This window comes from Acomys russatus, chromosome 10 (genome assembly GCF_903995435.1).
Source record: "Acomys russatus chromosome 10, mAcoRus1.1, whole genome shotgun sequence".
NCBI classification, from domain to species: Eukaryota; Metazoa; Chordata; class Mammalia; order Rodentia; family Muridae; genus Acomys; species Acomys russatus.
The window spans coordinates 58,947,708-58,969,886 of NC_067146.1; the positions used below are offsets into that span (position 1 = coordinate 58,947,708).

General features: G+C 41.1%; 1 protein-coding gene across 1 annotated transcript in view; it reads right to left on the reverse strand.

The window, feature by feature from the left end:
• Prdm5 (PR/SET domain 5) overlaps positions 1 to 22,179 on the reverse strand; it is a 154,651-nt gene that overhangs the window by 127,514 nt on the left and 4,958 nt on the right. Inside the window, exon 2 of the mRNA XM_051152244.1 lies at positions 16,863 to 16,946. Coding sequence (XP_051008201.1) covers positions 16,863 to 16,946 — 84 coding nt within the window. The remainder of the gene's footprint in view (positions 1 to 16,862; positions 16,947 to 22,179) is intronic.

Sequence of the window (22,179 nt, forward strand, 5' to 3'; positions counted from 1 at the left end):
GTTTGGAGAAGCTATAGAATTTCCAAGAGGACACTCGCTAGTAGAAGTAGGGCACCAGTGGTCAGCCTTTAAAGGTCCTATCTTCCCCTGTTTCCTAGCCTGCCCTTTCTTCTTCCTGGTCACACATAATGGGAGATTATTTTCCTAATAGGTTTATATTAGTGTGCTAAACATCATGACGAAAAGCAACCTGGAGATGAAAAGGTTTAGTTGGCTTCCGTATCTCACTCAGAGACAGTCATGAAGGAAAGCCAGGGCAGAAATTCACGGCAGTCTTCCGAGACAGGTACTGATGCAGAGTCACTGAAACAATGCTGTTTCTTTCTCGTGGCTTACTCAGCCAGCTTCGTTACAACAACACTCAGCCCTTCTTGTCCAGGGGAGGAGGTGCCCAGAGTGTGCTGGGCGCCCTCTCATCAAAGCACTAAACCAAGAACATGGTCTACAGATTGGCTCAACGGCAATCGGACTCTGACAGAGGCACGTTCTCAATGGACCTTCCCTCACATCAAGGGTGGCAAAAAACACAGGAATCGGCACCGACGTTCATCTCACACTCGTGCTGCCTGGGGACCCCCATGATGGTCTGCAAGCCTCTGCAAAACCAGGAGCCCAAATGAGCCATTCCTACATTAAGTTGCTTCCACGGGGATTTTGTCACTCTGCTGAGAAAGGGAAGTGATACAGAAAATTAGTGCCAGAGGAGGAGGCATCCTGTGCTGATAAACCTGACCGGAGGAGTCTCGGGCCTTTTGAGCAGCTCGTAAGCGAAATGTGGAAGACTTGGGGAAACAGGGTAAGGGAGGCCTTGTAAGCTGCAGGCTCGGCTTTGCTGTAAAGTCGGCCGGGGGTTTGGACAACCGGAATGCCATAAGAAACAGGCACTTCCTGAGGCAAGGGCAGACTCTCCTGGGGACTGGCCTACAGGCCACTCACGTTATGTTCTGGTAAAGAATCCAGATAGGCTTTATGCGCGTCTTAAAAGTGAGAATGTTGCCAAATTTAAAAATAATGGACTAATTCGCTTACTGCAAGAAATATTAAGACAACATAGATTTCCTGCTGAGGCAAGGTTGTTTCTGGAAACCATCGGCCAAGATTTTAGAGAGAATTAAGAATAAACAGCAGAGCAGAAAGATCTGACGGACACGCAGTCTGGGACAGTAAGTGTATCTACAGCTAAGGACAGCACAGATATGGGTAAACATGTGCTTACACTCAAGGTCACAAGCTGTTCTCGCCACCTGCCCTACATATGTTCGCGCATGCTCATATGCTCTACTCTCCACAGTCACTAGCACTTTCTGTTGTTTCCTCTTCACTCTGCATAGTACTCCACTTTTTAAATAAATTTCTCCATATTTATGCTTTAGTGCCAGAAAAGGTAATGATTATAAAATAATGTGAACAATCATTTTATGAGTGTCCATAAAATATGTATTTGTATGTGCTACAGAAATCACTTATATAAATGTTTCCATTAAATTATCAATTTTAACGATCCACGGTTTATTATAACCCATAGTGTCTACATAAAATATTAAACTAAAAATGCAAACATCAGTACATAAAAGTATTTAAATTTTTAAAAATATTCCATCAAAAAATTATTCCATCAACACTAATTAAACCAAAGATACATTATTTCATAATACCAAAAGAAAAGCACATCTGCATGGGTTTTTTTGTTTGTTTGTTTTACTTTTTATTTTTTGGTTTCTTCAAGACAGGGTTTCTCTGTGTAGTCTTGGCTGTCCTGGACTCACTTCGTAGACCAGGCTGGTCTCTGACTCACAATGATCAGCCTGCCTCTGCATCCTTGAGTGCTGGGATTAAAATCATGAGCTACCACACCCGGCTACATTTGTAAGTGTTATGCATACACAGGCTTCCTTACAGCCAGACATTCACAGTGCAAACAATTGAAATGTACTCTATCAAGGCATAAGCCTGTGTCTGGGCAGAGTCGCACATGCATGTTGTCCTGAGGCAAGTTTGCAAGTTCAAGTGTAGACTAGGCTATACAGTAAGCTCCAAGTTAGCTTGGGTTGTTTAGTGAGATTCTCTATTTTAAAAGACTGCATTTTAGAAAACATAAGATTGGAGTTGAAGAAATGGCTCAGCAGCTAAGAGCACAGGTGTCTCTTACAGAGGACTAAGATTTAAATCCCAGCACTCACAGGGCAGCTCATAACCATCTGCAACTCCAGTTCCATGGTACTCAACACCCTATTCTGTAATCCAAATAAACTTTCTTGCTAAGAAGTTAGCCATCTTGCTGCGGCAGTACCGTGGCAGTGAGTGGTAAGTTTCTCATTGCCTCTGCCATTTGAATGGGTAGGTAAAGCCTGAGTAGATAAAGCCCTTTGGGGAAGCTTAGGTGGTGTTGCCTTGTTGGAGAGCTAAGTCACTGAAGGTGAGCATTGAGAAGTTAAAGATTTATGCCACTGTTAGCTCTTGCTCTCCCTCTCTACTTCATGCTGGGGGTTTTAAGGCGTGAGATCTCAGCTTGCTGCTCCATCTACCATGACAGTTTGCTGCCACACTTCCCTGCTATAATGGTGATGGAATCTTGTCATATCGTATCTCATCTGGTTGTATAAACCTAAATAAACATTTCCTCACATACGGTGCTCAGGTCATAGTGTTTAATTTTACAACAGTGATAGAAAAGCAGCCTGGCTTAGTGGCTCTTGCCTTTAATCCCAGCTCTTAGGCAGAGGCAGGTGGATCTTTTGTGAGTTTGAAGCCAGCCTGGTCTACATAGTGAGAGAGTCCTAGGTCAACCAGAGCCCCATAAAGAACTTGTTTCAATAAAATAAAATAGAAAAGAAGTAACTAATACAGAAGTTGGAATCAGGAAGTAAGATATTAGTAAGATGAACCTAGCCATGCTTTTCTTTTCTTTTTTCTTTTTTCTTTTTCTTTTTCTTTCTTTCTTTTTTTTTTTTTTTTAAGATTGTGGGAGGCATATTTGACCACATCCCCTGGATGGGGAGGCCCAGTGGCACTCGGGGGGAGGATAGCAGGCTACCAAGAAGAGACTTGATACCCTATGAGCATATACAGGGGGAGGAAGTCTCCCTCAGTCATAGTCATAGGGGAGGAGAATAGGGTAAAAGCGGGAGGGAGGGATGAATGGGAGGATACAAGGGATGGGATAACAATTGAGATGTAATATGAATGAATTAATAAAAAATTTTTAAAAATTAAAAAAAAGATTGTGGGAGGCTGTGGGACTTTGGATTAGCAAAGTGACTGGATGCTGTAAGCAAGGACATCTTAATAGGTGCTCAAAAGACAGAGCAGAAAGCAACAGGGACTGCAGAAGTCCAGGCCACAACGTTTCCTACAGAGGGAAGCAATATAAATAACTGGGCTAGAGAACACTCCTGTGATATTTTAGGGAAAAAAAAATCTGTTTTTTGCCTATGTCCTAAAATGGTGTCTGGGTTAAGTTTAAAAGTAATGTACTGATTTCTTTGGTGGAGGAGACTTTAAGACAGCTGAACATTGACTTTACTATGTATCATTAATAATGACTCTTTTGTAGATCTACAATGAAAAAGAGCAAACATGGCACAAAGAAATGCACAATGTACAGTTTAGAGACAAAACAGACACTGACAAGCCAATGCTGTGTTAGAGGAAAAGCTACTTTTTAAAAAATTTTTGACATTATAATATTTCCAACATTTCTTCCTTCTCTTTCCTCTCTCCAAACTCCTCTTTTCTCTCTTTCAGATTCATGACTTTTTCCACTAATTATTACTGTACGCGTGTAGGTATATACTTACATATTCCTAAATAAAAGTTGCCCCGTCTATATAGTGTTAATTGTATGTATGTTCTCCTGGATGACAGTTGAGGTTATAATTGGTAAGATTTGCACCCTTAGAAGAAGCCAGATCTGTACTGAAATAAAGGGAGGGTTCCCTCAGGCAAGACCTCAACCAGCTAAGCTTCTACCCTGTGAACCAGAGCCTAAAGTTGTCCTTGAAGACAACTGTGCTCAAAACCTGCTGCTGCTGCAGTTAAAGGGGGCCACCATGCATCTCAAGCTGATAGCCAAGCTTGGCAGTGTGATCTGCATGGTGATGGCTCCAGCCATATTTTCTTGTCCACTGTTTCAGAGAGCCACTGAGACCTCAGGAGAGCCCCTCCATAAAGGCCCCGGGAAGGCAAGAGACCCAGAGAAACCACTGTGTGAAACTGTGAAAGGAATCCTGAAACCCCTGAGATGTTGGAGACGCCCAAGAGAGATAGCTACAGAGAGCAGAAGCTGTCTGGCAAGAGTCATCTACACTCTTCACACAAAACACGCTGCTACGGGATTTAGATTTTTGCTTTGCATGGTTTCATCCTTGTTTTCATCTAGTATAACCCCACTAAGCCCCGATTCCTCCCTCTTTAAATAGCAATGTATACTTTGTGCCATTATATGTTAGATATATGTAATTTGCTTTTAGACTTCACAACACGGTACAATTACGACATTGCCTTGAGTCTCATAGAGATACTTTACTTTTAAACAGTGCTGAGACTGAAAGACTACGAGATCTTTGGGAAGTTGGGCTATATGCATTGTGCACAATGTTGTGGCCATGAGACCATAGGGCCCAAGGAAAAGAAGTGGTGGTTTAAATGAGATAGCCCCTATAGTAGCAGCCATTTTGAATACTTGGTGCTGAGTTGGTGCTGTTGTTGGGAAAAGCTTAGAAAGTATGATTGTTTAGGGGATGAGCATCACTGGGGGAGAGCTTTAAGATTGCAGACTCACACCATTTCGCGTTTGCTCTCTGCTTTGTGCATATAGTTTAAGGTGTGAGATATCTGCTTGCTAATCCAGCCACTGTGCCTACCTGCTGCCACACTACTGTGCATGATGGTGATAGAACTGTAGGCTCAAGCAAACCCTTCTTTTTACAAGCTGCTTTGGCTGTGGCGATTTATCACAGTAATAGAAAAGTAACTAGTACAGGAACAAAGCTAATGAGCGTACCCTACCACCACACTTTCTTAAAGTCCATGTTGTTTTGGAGTATATAAGTAGAAATCTAAAAACACTTACAAAATCTGATAGCCACTAATTTTATTAAGCTCTTCTGTTTTTAACTTCTGCAATAAGTACTGAAACTGGTACCAATCCCTCAATTTTACTGTACTGCCAAAGTGCTTACTTCCATAAATGCATGCACGCACCTGTCAGAGAACTTCTTAAGGATTTGGGATGCTTTCTCTAAAACATTTCTTATGGAGTAACTAAAATTTTACCACAATGTCTTAATGTGCTTAGGAAATTACTTAGATAAATGTGTCATGTAATGTAATAACATGAGCATAGAATTCCCCATGGTATCTGCCAGCAGCGAGACTAAGCCACTACCACAGGAAATTTAACATAGTAGAATTTGAATAGCATACCTGCACTGGTTAAGAACCATCCCTGCAGCAAGGTCAACAACTGAATTTCTTCTTTGACATTATTATTTAACAAGTTGAAGTTGCTTTTAACTGTAACCAACATCCGTCAGATAAGAATCCTGCCATGTTTTAAGTCAGGACCAGGCCACAATGATCAGAGGTATACTCCTCAAACAAAGAAATTTGTTTGTTTGTTTGTTTGTTTGTTTGTTTGTTTTAATCACCATGCAGTGCAGCCACTTCTATCTATACTCTTCTAACCCTGTGTGGGGTCTGGCTGAATGGCCAGGCGTTGGCTGATACACATAGGTATGAGGCAAGGTGGAGGAGTGGCAAAGGACGGCTTCAATCTAACTTAAACTTGCAGAGGGCACTACTATTTACAGGCCCGCCTCTCTACCTGAGGGACCAGTGTCAGTAGAGATGCCCTACATTACGACTTTTGTGTCACCAGTTTTAGCTTTCAGAATGCTTCATAGGTGGTATTTTTCCACTAATGTCTCCACTAAGTGGTTCCATTTGGAACCTAAAAATCTTACCATCTGTTAAAGAAAAACATTTCATGAAGAACCCCTTTGTTCCAAACACCTAAAAGGATTTCTATAAACAATAAAAAAAAAACCATTTCAAACAGTTGAAAACATTTTTTCCAAAAACTAAAACACATTGCAAAACTGGTACCGAGTCAAGTTCCCAACAGCAGAGCAGCTGTAGCCAGCAGATGAGGGCAACAAGAGAGAAAAACGGACAAATAAAATGTCTGCTTCAATATCCAACCAGACAGCATCTTTACAGACTGAATTTCAGTCAAATCCTTTCTTCATGAAAAAAGGAAAGAAAGAGGTCTCCAACATAAGCAAGCAACAAGGCAATCAATAAGCTGTTTTTCTAACTGCCAAACCACATATCTTCTAAGCATGCTAATTACAAACACAGATTATATATTTATTCAATGTCTTTATTAAATATTGAATATGAAATAAACATTTGTTCAAGCATATTTAGTTTTAGATATACTGTACAAAACCTAGGAGTAAAGATCAGAGTTAGACAACACAACCAGATGTCTCTTCAGGATTGGAAACCAAGTCCATTCCATCATCCCATCTTGGTCCAAGTGCCCTCTCCTTAGATGTATCATTATTTTGGTTATTTGTCCTATAGCTATGATCAAATCCCCTGTCAAAAGCAACTTACAGGAAGAAGCATTTGTTTTGACTGGTAGTTTAAGGCTCTAGACTATCATGGCAGGAAGGTCACAGCAGCAGGAACCTGAGACAAGTGGTTACATTGTGTGCAGTGACAAAAAGCAGAAGAGTTTGTGCACTCTCCTTTCCATGCATTACAGGACCAAGACCAGGGAAAAGTGTCATCACTAACTATTAGGATGAGTCTTCCCATGTCTGTTAACCTGGTCAACATAATGCCCCAGAGGTTAACCTAATCCAAATAATCCTTCACCAGGGCCTGGAAGCTTGCCTCCTGCTCTCCAGGTCCTGTCAAGTTAACAACCATCGCTAAGGATCACAAGCACATTGTGCCTAGAGCAAACTCAGAAGAAACATCTTAAAGTCACTCTTGACTCTTCTCTCTTTCAACACAAAAGCATTATCAAGCCCTCTGGGTGTTGCTTACTTCTGATCACATCTCACCCCCTCCATCACCAAGGCCCCCAAATCCTAAGCACAAGTGATTGAGTAAGGGACCATGACGGTCCTGTACAGCTCCTTTGCAGCACTCACGTTAGTACTGCCCTTCACTACTGCAGCCCGTGCTTCAAAGGCTGTCACTTCTTGAAGCATGCATCAGACAGCACTGCCCTACAGTGTAAATCCCTTTATGACTCTCTTCTCTGGCAGAAGAGGCCTTATAGCCTGCTTTGTGATTATGTCTCCAACCCTCTATACAAACACACAGGGAAAACTGAGGTGAGACAGGCTACAAGTCTAAAATTTTAACAGAGCTCATAAAAACGGATAGTGCATCTTCTAAAACACTGCTCAAGAGATGTTAAAATCAACTAACTATGCTTGCTGACACAGAGCCAGAATGTCTGTGGCCCTAAAGCTAATCAAAGCACCTCATAAAACCACCAAACGATTTCATGCACAACACGACATTCTTTAAGGATTTTTCCCATGGGATGGGTCTCAAGCAGGGCCACTCTTTGGTTGATTATTTCCTTAATCTTTGCTCAATCTTTGTCCCTGCACATCTTGAAGACAGGACAAATTTGGGGTCCAAGGTTTTGTGGATGGGTTGGTGTCCTTATCCCTCCACTGGAAGACCTACCTGGCTACAGGGGATGGTCACTTTAGGTTCCCTATCCCTGCTGCTAGGAGCCTCAGCCCAGGGGACCCACATAGACTTCCTGGGATCTTCCCTATCCTAGGTGTCTGGCATATCCTACAGATGGCCCCCACCTCCGATCTCCATTCTCTCACCTGGCCCTGTCTCCGCTGTTCTCCCTACACCTAACCCTCACCCCTACTCCCCTCTCAATCCCCTCTCTCTACTCACCTCTAATGCCTATTTTATTTCCCCTTCTGAGTGAGATTCAGGCATCCTCCCTTGGGTACTCCTTTTTACTTAGCTTCTTTGGGTCTGTGGATTGTAGCATGTTTATCCTGTACTTTATGGCTAATATACACTTTTAAGTGAGTACATACCATGCATGTATTTCGGGCTTTGGGTTACCTCACTTAGGATGATATTTTCTAGTTCCATCAATTTTCCTGCAAATTTCAAGTTTTCATTGTTTTTTAATCGCTGAGTAGTATTCCACTGTGTAAATAAATATACTGCATTTTCTTTATCCATTCTTTGGTTGAGGGACATCTAGGTTGTTTTCAGTTTCTGAGTATTACAAATAAAGCTGCTATGAACAAGTGTTCTTGTGGTACAGTGGAGCATGTTTAGGTATAGGCTCAGGAGTGGTATAGTTGGGTCTTGAGGTAAAGCTATTCCCAATTTTCTGAGATACTGCCAAACTGATTTCCACAGTGGTTGTACAAGTTTGCACTCCCACCAGCAATGGAGGAGTGTTCCCCATTTCTCCACACCCTCACCACCATGTGCTATCACTTGAGTTTTTGATCAGAGCCATCCTGACAGGTGTATGATGGAATCTCAGAGTGGTTTTGATTCACAGTTCCCTGTTGAGTAAGGATGTTGTACATTCCTTAAGTGTTTATCAGCCACTTTTTTTTTTTTTTTTTTTTTTTTAAGAAAAACAGCTTACAGTCCAGGCCCTTTATTTCCTTTTGCACATTAGGCCATGAATTCATAGGGAATGGGCTCCAGCAGCTCAGGCTCCTTCCATTAGTCCTCATGAAGTCTGCTCTCTGGGTTTGACGCTTCAGCTAGACCCAGGTGCCCTTCTCCTTGGCCTCCTTCTTCCTCTGGTCCTTCTCCTTCACACGCTTCAGGAAGATGTCCCCGCTCTTAGAGCGCTTGATGTGCTCGATGCGCACGTTGATTCTCTTATCAGCCATTTGAGATTCCTCAGTTAAGAATTCTCTGTTTAGCTCTGTACCCCATTTTTAGTTGAGTTACTTGGTTTTTTGGTGTCTAATTTCTTGAGCTCTTAATATATTTTGGATATTAGCCCTCTGTCAGATGTAGGGTTGGTGAAGACATTTTTCCATTCTGTTGGCTGTCGTTTGGTCCTATTGACAGTGTCCTTCGCCTTACAGAATTTTTTCTGTTTCATGAGAGATGTTACTCTGCTATGACTGTAGACAGGAGTCTAGCATAACTCCTGCAAAAGGCTTCACCCACCAGCTGAAGGAAGCAGATGCAGAGACTCACAGCTACAAATTAGACAGAGCTTGGGCAGTCCTATGAAAGTGTTGGGGGAACAACTGAGGGACCCAGGGGAATCAAGGACACCCCAAGAAGAACCACAGAGTCCACTAACCTGGACTCATGGGGGCTCACAGAGACTCAACCACTACCTAGGCCCCCTGCACCAATGTAGCAAATGTGAAGCTTGGTCTGCATGTGAATCCCCCCAAAACTGGAGAGGGGACCCTCTCTGACTCTGATGCCTCCCTTTGAATCCTGTTCTCCTAACTGGGTTGCCTTCTCTGGCTTCAGTGGGAGAGGATGTGCTTAGCTCTGCAGCAATGTGCCAGGGCAGGTTGGTACCCATGGGAGACCTCCTCCTTTTCTGAGTAGAAGGAGAGGGAGAATAGGGGGAAGGCATGTGAAGGGGGGCTGGGAGGAGAGAAGGGAGCTGCAATCAGTATATAAAGTGAATAAATACATAATTTTAAATGATTTTACTCACTGTTCTTCCAGGCAAGTAAACCCAGTTTTTGTTTGTTTGTTTGTTTTTCACTTAATTTAAAACTTGTTTAGTTAATCTTTAAACCTTGTTGCAAATTTCAGCCTTTGAACAAAATAACTATAAAAGCCACACAGCCTCTATAGCAGCAACTAAGACTGCCCTTTCTCTGAATGTCCATGCTCCAGTCTAATGTGTGTATTCTCTCTTACCTCAAACTGTCTGACACTTGCCCCTATCTTGAAAGTCTTTTCTGAGGCATTGTCAACAATGCAGCTATACCTGACTAGAGGTCCTAAAGAGCAAGGGACACAGCAGCAGATCCCTCTCTTCTCTTGTGGCTCTCCATCCAGTTCGTCTTGGACTGAGTCTCCAGGAAGATAGTTAGGAAACACACTTAGAATCCACTCTGCAGACCTGATTCATGCCACCAGTGGTTCTAATATCAAGATGTAATAAACAGTACAGTGTCCCCACTCTGAGTTAGGGTCTCAGTCACATGCTCTAAGTATATCTTTCTGAACCCACATAAATTTAAGTATAGTTACCTACTCATTAATAATATAGAGATTTTCCACTTTATCTGGCTTCTGTGTGTTCATCATCAAGTAGAACCAACAAGAGAGAGAAGTTACCAAGTACACCGCCAGTGTAAAGAGAAGTACTGACTACAGGCTAAGAAGGAAGTTCTAAAAGCAATCTATAATAACTGCTATTGATAGTTTTTTTAAAAGTCCATTTGTTAGATGTTTTCTCTAAGATTGCCAAATACAAGTAGCCAAAACCCTATGAATATAACATTTACATAATTCCTAATTGTTTCATGGTTCTTCTCGTTGTATGTTTATTTTATATGTGTGTAATAATATAAATGTGTATGTAAAAAATATTTAAAAATTTTTAAAAAATCCATTGGTTATAGCACCAGGGTCAAGTGAGTATCATTACTGTAAAATAGCGTCATCATGATAGGAAATCAGCAATCTATGCAAAAATACCCATAAATATTTAGACAGATACCTTTAAAACGTTATTTACTCAATAACAATAACAAATCATAATTAAAAATAATATTCACTCTTTTCTGAAGACTAAAATTAGTAAAATTAAAGCAATTTAATAGGGTGCACTTTATAATTTGTGAGTATCTAGTGGGTGGTAATGATTAATGGCAATTCCAATGGCCATGGGCTTAAGAAAAAGAAAGTTTTCTTTATTACTCCTGCAGTCAATGAATTTAGGAAAATAAGAGAATGTCAAATTTTAAGTGTCCTTACTAGAAGGCTGCTTTTGAAAAAAAAAAAAAAGTGACTGTCACTTGGACCCTGAGTTCAATATAGTGAAAACCTTCCACTTCTACCTCCATTTTGTCTGTTATTTCTCTTTGATTCCCACATGGCCATGGAAATCAGCAGGGTATTTGTCTACCTAACCTCTTTCTTTGCCATTTTAGGCTGAAGGCACAGTATCCTAAACCTGTGGTCATCTTAGATGTCAAGAACAGGCCACCACAAGATAATAACAACATTCTACGGTAGACAGACTACATACTAGAGCAAGTCATAGTAACACATAGGGTTGTCTTGGGGATGTCATGATTGACAGTTTAACAGTTTATTGGACCACCTTGTAGGACCTGAGCTCAGACAATGCTAGGCAAAACCACACTGTGACCAAGATTGCTTAACTATGGGGACTTCTTGCTACTGACCCTATTCTTCCTCCATCTAAAGCTAAAGTTCATATCAATAAACAGAAGATGAACTCCAGGGACTGCTTCACAGTACCCTCTTCCCAACATGCTGGTGAGGTCTCCTTCCTCTGCTTTTCACCATTACTCATCTCCGTAACTGGTGTCTGGCCATGAGAGGTCTAGCTAGCTTGGTGGTACTGTTGGCAAGAGGCAGGATTTCTATTCCCCATCTTTGGCTACTCAGTGTCCCACATGTAAAGCAGATTGCCTCATAGCACTTTGTATCCCAAACTGTTTCACAACTAGAATCCCCCTAACAGGAGGTGCTTTTGCAAAACCAAAGGTCATGGTCTATTTGTTTGGTTTCTAATGTTCCTTGGATTGACACATACCTTTTCTTTTTTTTTTTTAGTTTGACGATATGATAACAAAAAATTGATCTGAATCTAAGTAAAAGAGATTTCCCCCCCCCCCCTATAAAATAGCACTAGAATCTGAATATTTCACTTGAATCAGTTTTTAGCTGATTCTTGAAGAGTATGAACATGAGTTCTTAACTTGCCTAGGAAGAACCACCAAGGTTACTGACCTGTGACCTGAGGATCTGCTCTATGCGTATGGAATCATCACTGGACACTCAACTCTATTGTAAGGTGCTCCCAGCTGAGGGACAAACATGAGGACAGCGAGAGTGGGACAGAAAGAGGAGAAGGATAGATACAAGGCTTGAGAGTAAATGGTGCTACTGGAAAAGTCAGATCAAAATATAGAGTTTCAAGAGCAGTTCTGATACAATAGAATAGTTTTGACACAAAAAATCCTGCAGACAGGGCCAGATGTTTTTTGGGGAGTAAGGAAGGGGAAACCCACAGCCAGCAAAGCAGAGCTATATGAGAGATTCACACAATGGACACTACACCGCTCACTTCAGGACATCTGCATAATGGGCAAGGGTTAGTGGCAAATGAAGTGCACTAACTGGGTCAAGTCATGTGCTAGAGAGAGATGACTGAAATGTGATGAGAAATATTTAAGAAAGTATCATAGGACTGAATGATGGGTTTTAAAATAAAGTATCACTGAGAACTTTGGCAATAGCACATGGAGGTATTTTAGTATTAAAGAGGAGTCTAAAAAAAATTAAAGGAAAGGAAATGTAGTTCCAACTCTAAAGCACCTGGCAAAAGAACTCCTATTTAATTGAGGAAGAGACTACAATACAGACAAATGGGCATAATCCACCAAATTGTTCATGGGAAACACATGGTCAAACACTGGCTCCAATCTCAGGTCCCACATCTGGCCTAAAGCCTAAGGAATGCAACATCCTTCTGAGAATATAGTTTACTTTAAAATAAGAGTACAAGATCTGAGCCATCAAAACCATTACATTCAAATCCTGGTGACCAATACAGGAAAAGGCTGAAGTTCTACAAAATGCTCAGAAGCAATGGGCATCTTAAATTCCAAGTTGGATCTTGAGAGGGAGGAAGAGCTCCCAGAAATGTCAGCTTTCCCCATGGCTCACAAGATCCCTTTATGCACTGTCCATGCTGTAAGAAGCTGATATGTTTCAGTAGGCCCAATGGCTATTGCCTCCAATGCGTTGATAGAAAATGGCCATCAGGAGCTCCTGTTTTGTCCACGAGAATCATTAGCACCAAAACACAATACAAATATAAACTGAGAAAGAACTATGCCTCACACTGTCTTGTTAGGGCATCCTTTCTAGATACTTTGACCAGCATCTAGCTCATATGCCATAGCTACAACATAGGTGAGATTATCCAAATGTGAGCAGCAGTGTGGTGGTAAATAATGGAGTTATAGACCATATTAGACCTATTTCAGTAACTGGTTATGTGACCCCCCAGAGCAAGGTATTCTCCTTATATCTCCCTATGAAAATAACAAAGGGCTCCAGGAAAGACTCTAGGAGGGCAAGTCATTCCCCCTTTCTCTCTGCTCCTTCTGAATCCTGAACACCACAATAATGAAGAGGATTAAACCAGGGAAAGTAGAGAATCTATGTAGATCAGAAGGTGTTCTCTGTTTGTATTTTTGTTTGCTTGCTTGTTTTGCTTTTTAATATTCCCTCAGAAGACCTTCACTGACAAAACCATCTCCCTCTGCCAACAGCACAACTGGACAAAAGCAGACACTAGCTGACAATACAAAGCGAACACCAGATTAGGAAGAGGAAAGGGAGGAGAGGAGGAAAATGCAGGAGAAGGAAGAGGACAAGAGAAGAGGATAAAGGAGGGAAGAAAGGGAGAGGAAGAGAAGTTAGAGAAGGGAAGGGGAGGGAAGGGGAAAGGTAAGAGAGAGTTTGAACATAGGTACCATCCAGGAGGACATAATACTAATCTCAGAAGCCATGTGTTATTAAGCCCAGTGTCAGGTGTAAGATAGCTCCATAAGAGTTGGGCAGAAAGTCCCATTGGCCCCCAAATTAACATAGGCTATTGTCATTCCTTTTGGTTGATCATTAGAACAGGACAGTAAGAGCCTGCTGATGAAGAGACATGTATTTTGGTTGTGAAACACCACAAAAGCATGCTGGAATTGAGCTGAAAGCTTCCTTCCTGCTCGTTAGCCTTCATAGTGCCAGCAGTTGCTATGCTGGCAGTTAAAGGAGAAAAGTCATTAATAGTCTTTCTTCACTTTGAATATAGTATGCTGTAATACCAACTTTCCCAGCAAACTGTGCCTACTGGTATACTAGTGTCACAACTGTTATGGGGCTAAGCAACTGACTTCTGATTGGATCAGTGGCCTGCTCCACAGGAAAGAATCCATGCCCAGTGCTGTGGAGCTGGTCAAAGGCTCTTATTTGTGGAGATTACAAGGACTAAAGATGAACCTACTACTTTTGTTTACTAAATGGACGACAGGTCAAGATACCTTCTAAATACTTCGTTTATGCCCTACACTAGTGAGGATCTCAGCCTTAGTCAAAGAAGCTTGCATTTGGAAGGAGAAAGGACAGTGGAATTGAGGTGGGATAGAGGAGAGTTAAAAGGCAAAAACTGTCAACAAATAAATTAATAACAATGAAGAGAGAAGGAAAGGAAAGGCCACAGAAAGGACTAAATGCAACAAATATCCTGGGAGAAAGGCTAAGCTTGAAGCGGGCAGTTTTATCCTTTATACCTTCTAAACTGTAACTCATCCAAAGCATTAGTAGTAAGTACAAAGTAAAATAAAGATGATATGGCCCTCACCATGTGACTCGAGCATCAGCATGCATAAAAATACATAAGGTTCTATGAGTGACAAAGGAAAAACACTGGGGATGCTAGTGTGTGAAACCAACACAGTAAGAACATTGACGAGCCATAGGAGCCAATGACTTGCTGCCAAAATGCCATGTATGGTTCAGAAACACAGCCCTACACTTCCTCTGTCAAAATTTTCTTTTCCGAGTAAAATTGGTCACTATTTGTTTTTAAATGCCTCACTTGTGTAAGACATTGACTTCCTCACTAAAATTTCCAGACAACAAATACCAAAAGCCATTAGCAACTTCTTAAATACTGCCATTTTTAAGAGTGAGGGGGCTGAGTGGAGTTCCTTTGTCACATACCATTTAATTTCTGGCAATATTATGGCAAAGAATAAACTGCTGAGAAAATTAAGACCTTCAGAAATAGTAGAAGCCATAAAAATATTTTAGATTCATAAGATAAGCAATTAAAGCAGTGTGCTAAAATAAAACAGTGTTGATACCATTTTTCCCTTGAATTACAGTGTAGGTTACTAGTTTCTACTCCTGGCCCATGTGTTGCAGAAACCTCTTGGAAATCTTTTTTTTCCCCCATCTAACTACACACCTCACCAACAGTGTCAGTAACAGTAGGATGCGTATATGTGTACCTTACCTGCAGACAATATGCTATGATAAATTCATGTCAGCCAGCCAAGCTGCCGTACTAGGTGCATAGACCGAGCACTCATCCTAATATTCTGTACAGTAAGTTCACTTTAAATCAAACAGATTACCCAAACGCGTGGGGCTCTCGTTCAACTGGCCCAGGCTGCAAAACAGATCTGCCTAAAGAGCACAGCATTACCCTTCATCTGAGATTCCAGCCGATCGGCCTCACCACTGTGTTAGTTACTCCTCTGTTGCTGCGATACAACACCATATCCAAGTCAACTTGCAGAGGGAAGGGTTTAGGGGGACTTTGAGTTCCAGAGGGAAAACAGTCCACCACGGCAGGAAATCTTGGCAGCGGACTGCAGGCAAGGTAACCGGAACAGCAAGCAGGACGCAAAGAAAGTGAACTGGAAATGACACACGGCTTTTAAGTGACACACTTTCTGCAGCAAAGCCACAACTCCTAAACCTACCCAAACAGTGGCAACAACTGGAAACCAAGTATTCAAACATCTGTCCTATGGGGTTCATTCTCCTTCAAAGCACTACACCTAACATGTCATATCCCGTGACTATATGAGGTAAACCTTGAAATAAGTCTCTGTTTATACAGTGTTCCAAGCCGGCCGTAGATGCATGAGATCCTGTCTCAAAAGTAAACCAACACAAAACAAAAACACATTTTCTGACTTATGACCTTCAACCCATCTACACATGCCTCATCTCTTGCCCACATAATAGAATTCTTGCGGCTGGAGTCTTCAAATTCCCTTTCAACTGTCTCCAAGCTTCTGATTCGCTAGTTCTAATCCTCAGGCCCTCTTCTGGAAACTAGAGGGCAGGAAAGTAAGTAAAAATAGGATGTGAAATCTGCGCGATAAATAGAACACACACTCGCATATGCAAATCCCACAGAAAAGAAGCTTTTTATGGGAAAGTCAGTGTACCACATCCTAGTACCTAAACATGTACATCCTAAAAGGTAAGTATAGCTTAAGCTTGAAGTTTGGGTGGAACAACTAATACAAAGTTACTTCTACACAATTAGAACTGAAATAGATAAATAAAGGTTAAAAGTTAAGCACAACTTCATTTGCAAACGTCCCATTTTAAATTCAGTTGCATGTTTACTTCGATATCTAAACATCCTCGAACACAGAAAATGTAATTTCTGGTAACAATATTTGAATTACATAGTTCTAAAAGAATTGTCTAACAGACTATTTCAGCAGTCTAATATTTTTTAATGCTGACCTTCAAGATAAAGACATTCCAGGTCTGGAAAGATGACTCCAAAACTAAAAACCTATGTTGCTCTGCCTGTAACCACTATATCTGCAGATCCAGGAATTTAACATCCTCTTCTGGACTCTACAGCCACCTGCGCGCGCGCACACACACACACACACACACACACACACACACACACACACACAATTTTAAAAATAAATCTTTAAAATCAATAAGATATTTCAGTACATAAAATGCAATTGAGACCAATATTGACCCCATGGCCTTACAACTGCAGTATTGTACAAAAAGGAACCCAGTCTTAACGTGTAACCGCTGCCCCTTACCTCCCACATCAGTCGGTAGTCCATGGTGTCATCCAAGTCTTCAGGCATTCGCTTCTCCCCAGCAAAGGGTCCAAATTTTTCACCCTGTATAGCAATGATTACATGAAAGAAGAATCGATATGATAAACAGCTATGAAAATAAACCGGTTTATCTTTTGGAATCTTTTTCATCTACATCTTCACTTTAAAAATTAACTATTTAATATGAGCTACAATATTAACACAAAATGTTTCTATGTTTTTTTTTAAACCCAGCTTAATCTGTTTTAGTCCAAAAGCTTCAAGCCACAACACAGAAGCCAACATAAAAGGGTTTAACTGTTCTACTTTCACATTCTGACAAGCTCTGAGGACTGTGCTCTCTGTTTCCATTTTTCCTTACAGCCTCTAGCAGGGGGTTAAAATGAAAAGCACGAGTTTTGCCTGACTTGAGAGACAAGCCCACCACCCAGAACATCACCTGGTTTCCATAAAAATCATAAATCCATCTCTATTTTGCAAAAAAAGAGAAGTATGCTTACCGATCTCAGAGGAAGGCTGTTCATAAATAAGATTTAAAATTGCCTGCCAATCTTTCCAGCAGCCTGGAGGTCATTGTTTATCTAAGGGAGTCTCAAAATGTGTCCTCTGAAGCCCACTGCATGAGAATCACTTCAATTTCAAATACTGAATCCTACACTTTGTTAAAATCAGTAACTGGGAATGGAATGTAGGGGACAGAATTCTAACAAGTAACCTGGTGAGACCCACAGGCTAAAGCCCTGTCTGAAAACAATGAGGAAAAAAAATCATGTGGATAAACATGTATTCCTCATTGGTCCACCGTGAGGTGTAGACTCTGAGTATATCAACTGTGAGGTGCAGACTCTGCGTGTATCAGCTATGAGGGGTAAACTCTGAGTGTGTTAACTGTGAGGTGAAGACTGAGTCTATCCGCTGTGAGGTATAGACTGAGTATATCAACTGTGAAGTGTAGGGCATGATTACACCTCCCTGTTAAAGGAATGTGCATAAATATGCTCTTGTAATATAATTAGGTTTCCATCAATATATTAAATGTATTTCCAAAGCATTCAGTGTGATGGTCACTCAACTGTCTCTTCTTGCTGTGAATGTTAAGGCAGACTCTGATTGCCTCTCTATATCAATTCACCTTAGCATTATAACTTTGGCCTTGTTATGAATATTAATGTAACCAGGTTAAAAAAAAAAACTGCACTTACCTGGATGAGAGAACTAATGACCTGCATAAAGACATCATACGGGGCTTCCTCAGAAGTCCTTAATTGAAGTCAGCTACATAATATCTCCAATGCTTTTGCTACTTTCCATTTCTCCCCACCTGGAAGGGAGGCCTGTCTGCTACCCAGTTGCTATAGCAGGCATCAGTGGGAAGAAATACAAAGGTGTGCATACTCCTTACTCTGCAATGTAAATGTATCACATAAAATGCATGTGAAAGAAACAGTACAGAATTGTGAAGAGGAGATGGTAGAGATACATAGAGAGAGAGAGATGATAGATACATGCACATAGATGGGCACACAAACAGACATAGACATGGGTATCAATATAGAGAGATACCATATCAGGAAGCAGCATATTTCCTCTCCATCCTACTTTATTAGATTCTTGGTTTTCTCAGGAAAACACGACTGCTACCAGTATCTGTGATTAGCTGCAAAACAGGGAGGCCTAAAGTCAGAAAGAAGCAGCATGAGGCTAAAGAGCAGGAGGAGACAGGAGAAAGGCCTGAGCCAGGCACTGAAAACTAGAGTTACAGAAAGAACTCCAAAGCCAGGCGTGGGAAGGCGTCTGCCTTTGATGTGCAGCAAAGTGCAGGGAGGCCAGAGAGCTGATTGATAGAACTTAACAGCCTATGGTCACCTATAGGATTGACTTGGCCACAAAAATAGCCTAAATGAACAGCACCCACACATACTCCAGACATAGTGAAATCAACATGAAAAATGAATCCCAACTCAGGGGTTAAAAAGAAAAGAAAAGAAAAGAAACTCCTCCGGCAGATGGAATCCTCAATTGCAAGAATACCAAGGGCTGGAGACACAGCTAGTGATAGAGGAACTACTTCATACGCATGAAGTCCTGCCCCCAGCACAGCCCAAAACCAAGAAAACTAACTATAATAAAAAAAGAGAATACATGAATTTTGTAATGGAACTTAGAGACATCAAAATACAGCAAGTCAAAAGATTTTTTTTTAAATAAAAACTAACTTTAATATGTATGTTTGTGGTATAGAAATATATACCTATATGTGGTATAGGAAGATGTACCTGTGTGAGACTACGTACGTGTGTGTGTGTGTGTGTGTGTGTGTGTGTGTGTGTGTGCATATCTGTGAAGGCCACTTGAAACTTTGTTTACTGAAAGTCTCTCAGCTCGCCCATTTGTCTAGCTACGTGACTGCTCCATGGATCCTCTAAATGCTATTTCCTGAACTCTGGATTAGAGGTGAGCTCCAAAGCCCCCAAGTCTTTCTTACATTGGCCCTGGAGATCTGAAATCTGCTTTTCTAGCACTTTATCCACTCAGCCATCTCTTCATTACCATTGGTGAGAACTTTTAATAAGTAAAAACCATGACTTCACAATTGTGTATTTTTAGAAAATATATTAAAACACGGAAAGAAACAAGAATCAAATTAAAGACTTATCTCAAAGAAGAACAAAAGGAGATAAGAATGAGATTTATGGAGCAAAGATCAAGCGCTCCAATCTATATATTTCAGAGGATATTAAAAAGTAGGTTGAAAGACAGTAATTGCAGTGAGTTTTCTAATGCTGAAGATAAATCTGTCAAATGGCCCCATTTATTCCCATGTCAAGTGACATAAGAGGTGCTCACTCTTTTGTCAAGTGACTTCAGAGTCACCTCAAGTAAGGTGACATCAGGGGGAGACAGGAGGTACCTGAAATGAGGCACTCCCAAGCTAGATGGCATCAGAGGCACTTAATTTGTATCAGGTGACCTTGGAGTCACTCACTCCTATGCTAAGTGACACCGAAGTCACTCCCATGCAAGGCGACATCAGAATCACTCGCTTTTGTGCTAGGTGACATACGAGTAACTCGCTCCTGTGCAAGGTAGTACCAGAGTGAATGAAAACTCTATTAAACTCTCTGAACTTTAGAAATAAATCAGGAAACCTGGCAAGTTTCCAGCTAAGTTAGGATGCTATCTGTAAAACACAAAGCATCAACAATGAAGGCTTAAGAAAACCTCCACTATATACAAAAACAAACAAAGAACATTGAAAGTCACTTAAACCATTCAAGGTAAAAGAACAACTTTCATTCATAGATCCAAAGGGAATATTGCTCATATGGTTTAATAGGAAAAACTATAAAAAGCCCATTAACTAAAATTAACTAAGACCTTAGAACTGAGAATGAACTGGGAACTTAGAACTGTATGCTTTATTCAGAAATTAAGAAGAGATTCGCAACATTAATGAGAGGCCAGCTCTACACTAGAAAAAAACGAAGACTGCCCTCAGACAAGACCCCATCCAGTTGAGTCTCTAACAACATGTGAAAGGAGAAAGCATACAAGGCTGCTTATTCTTAAAAAGTGACTGAGCATGCAAACCCTACTGCTAATGTAATGCTTGAGGTGTCCAAAGTCCATCCCAAGTAGGCAACCAAACATGGCACCGTTATCTATGGAGAAATGGCTTTGGAGACATGAAAAATGCAAGAGAGAGGGGTCAGAGATATTACCTTTATGGTTTCAAAGACTGCTGAGACTAGGTAATGTAATGGCAGGGTCAGAGGCTCTTCAGATAGGCTCTGAGAACCCAGGAGGCCTTACGATGCCATTGCATAAAGGCATAGAGGTGAAAGCTGAGTCTCAGTGGCCAAGATCTTGGAGAGGCTAGAGCCATTAGACATCTTCCAAGAGCTGCATGCATGGAGTGGTACCAGGCCAAGAAAAGGTGTATGATGCAGGCAGCAAGGCTGGAGTGGGTGGAGCTATCTAACAGCATTTAAAATTTAAGCCGTAGTGAAGGTAGAGCTACAGGATTTGGTATTTGCTGTACTGGGTTTTGATCTTACTTTGGTCAAGTATTTCCTCACTGTACCCTCATTTTTCTCTTTTGTAATAAGAAGTTATAGTCTCTGCTATTGTATGTTAGAAATATGTAGCTCATTAAAAAAAGAGAGAGAGAGAAAGAAAGAAACAGCGATCCATACAGAAGAGGTTGTGCTGAGTCTCAGAAGAAACCTTAGGCTTTGAATTTGTTGAATAGTGTGGAGACTGTTAGACTATGGATATTTTGATAATGAGTTAAATGCATTTTGCAAGATAAGATGCCCATGAGCCTGAAGGCAAGGAAGTAGAATGTGCTAGTTTGAAGGAAAAAAAAAATCACCCATAGGCTCAGGTACTTGAACTCATGCTACCCAGCTGATGACAGTGTTTGAGGAGGTGGCGAAACCTCTAGGAGGTGTTGCCTTCTTCTAGGAAGCACATCACTCGGGCTGAGATTTCAGTATATAGCCTTGCTCCGCTTCCAATTTACTTTCTCTGCTTTCTGTGTGTGTCTCTAAGTGTCCTGCTTTGGCTGCCAGCCACCATTATGAACTCTTATCGTTGGAGCTGTAGGCAAAAATAAGCTCCTTCCATAAGGCACTTTTGTATATGATGTTTTATCACACACACAAAAAAAGCAAAGAGCTACTAACACAGTAAATAACAATGACTTTTTGCTTTTTATTGTTCAAAAGGGCAACTGATAATCTATAGGAAAAATTGTCACTGTAAAGTTTACACATAGAATAAAATGTATGCAAATAATAAAGGTAGGAGGAAGGAAGGGTGAACAGACATCTCATCTTGATGCCTCTGACACGCCCTAGTTATCCGGCAGATGCCTCAAAAACAAACATGAAATTAAACACATGCTGCCCCACAACTATCCGTCTCTTTAAACTTGGTCCACAAAACCTCCCCCATCTGAGTTGCTCATTAACAGTCCAGTCCTTTCTGCCCTTGAAAACTGCCTTGGTCCGTACTCTTCTTTTACACTCTACCATATTCTGTCCCCTCTGCCTTCAAAATTGACTGTCAGAGCCTGACACTCAGTCTGAACCTCAGTGCTTTCCGATGGATTGCCCCCAAGAAAATCCTCATAAGTCTCTGTTTACATAGCTTTTTCCATTCCAGATTATGCTCATAGCTGCGGCCTGAGTAACCCCTGATAATCACACACCCAACCCTCCTCTACAGGTTTCCAATGAACTCAAATTAATGCCAGTCTTCAGCTGCATGACATCTCTAGGAAATGTGGCTC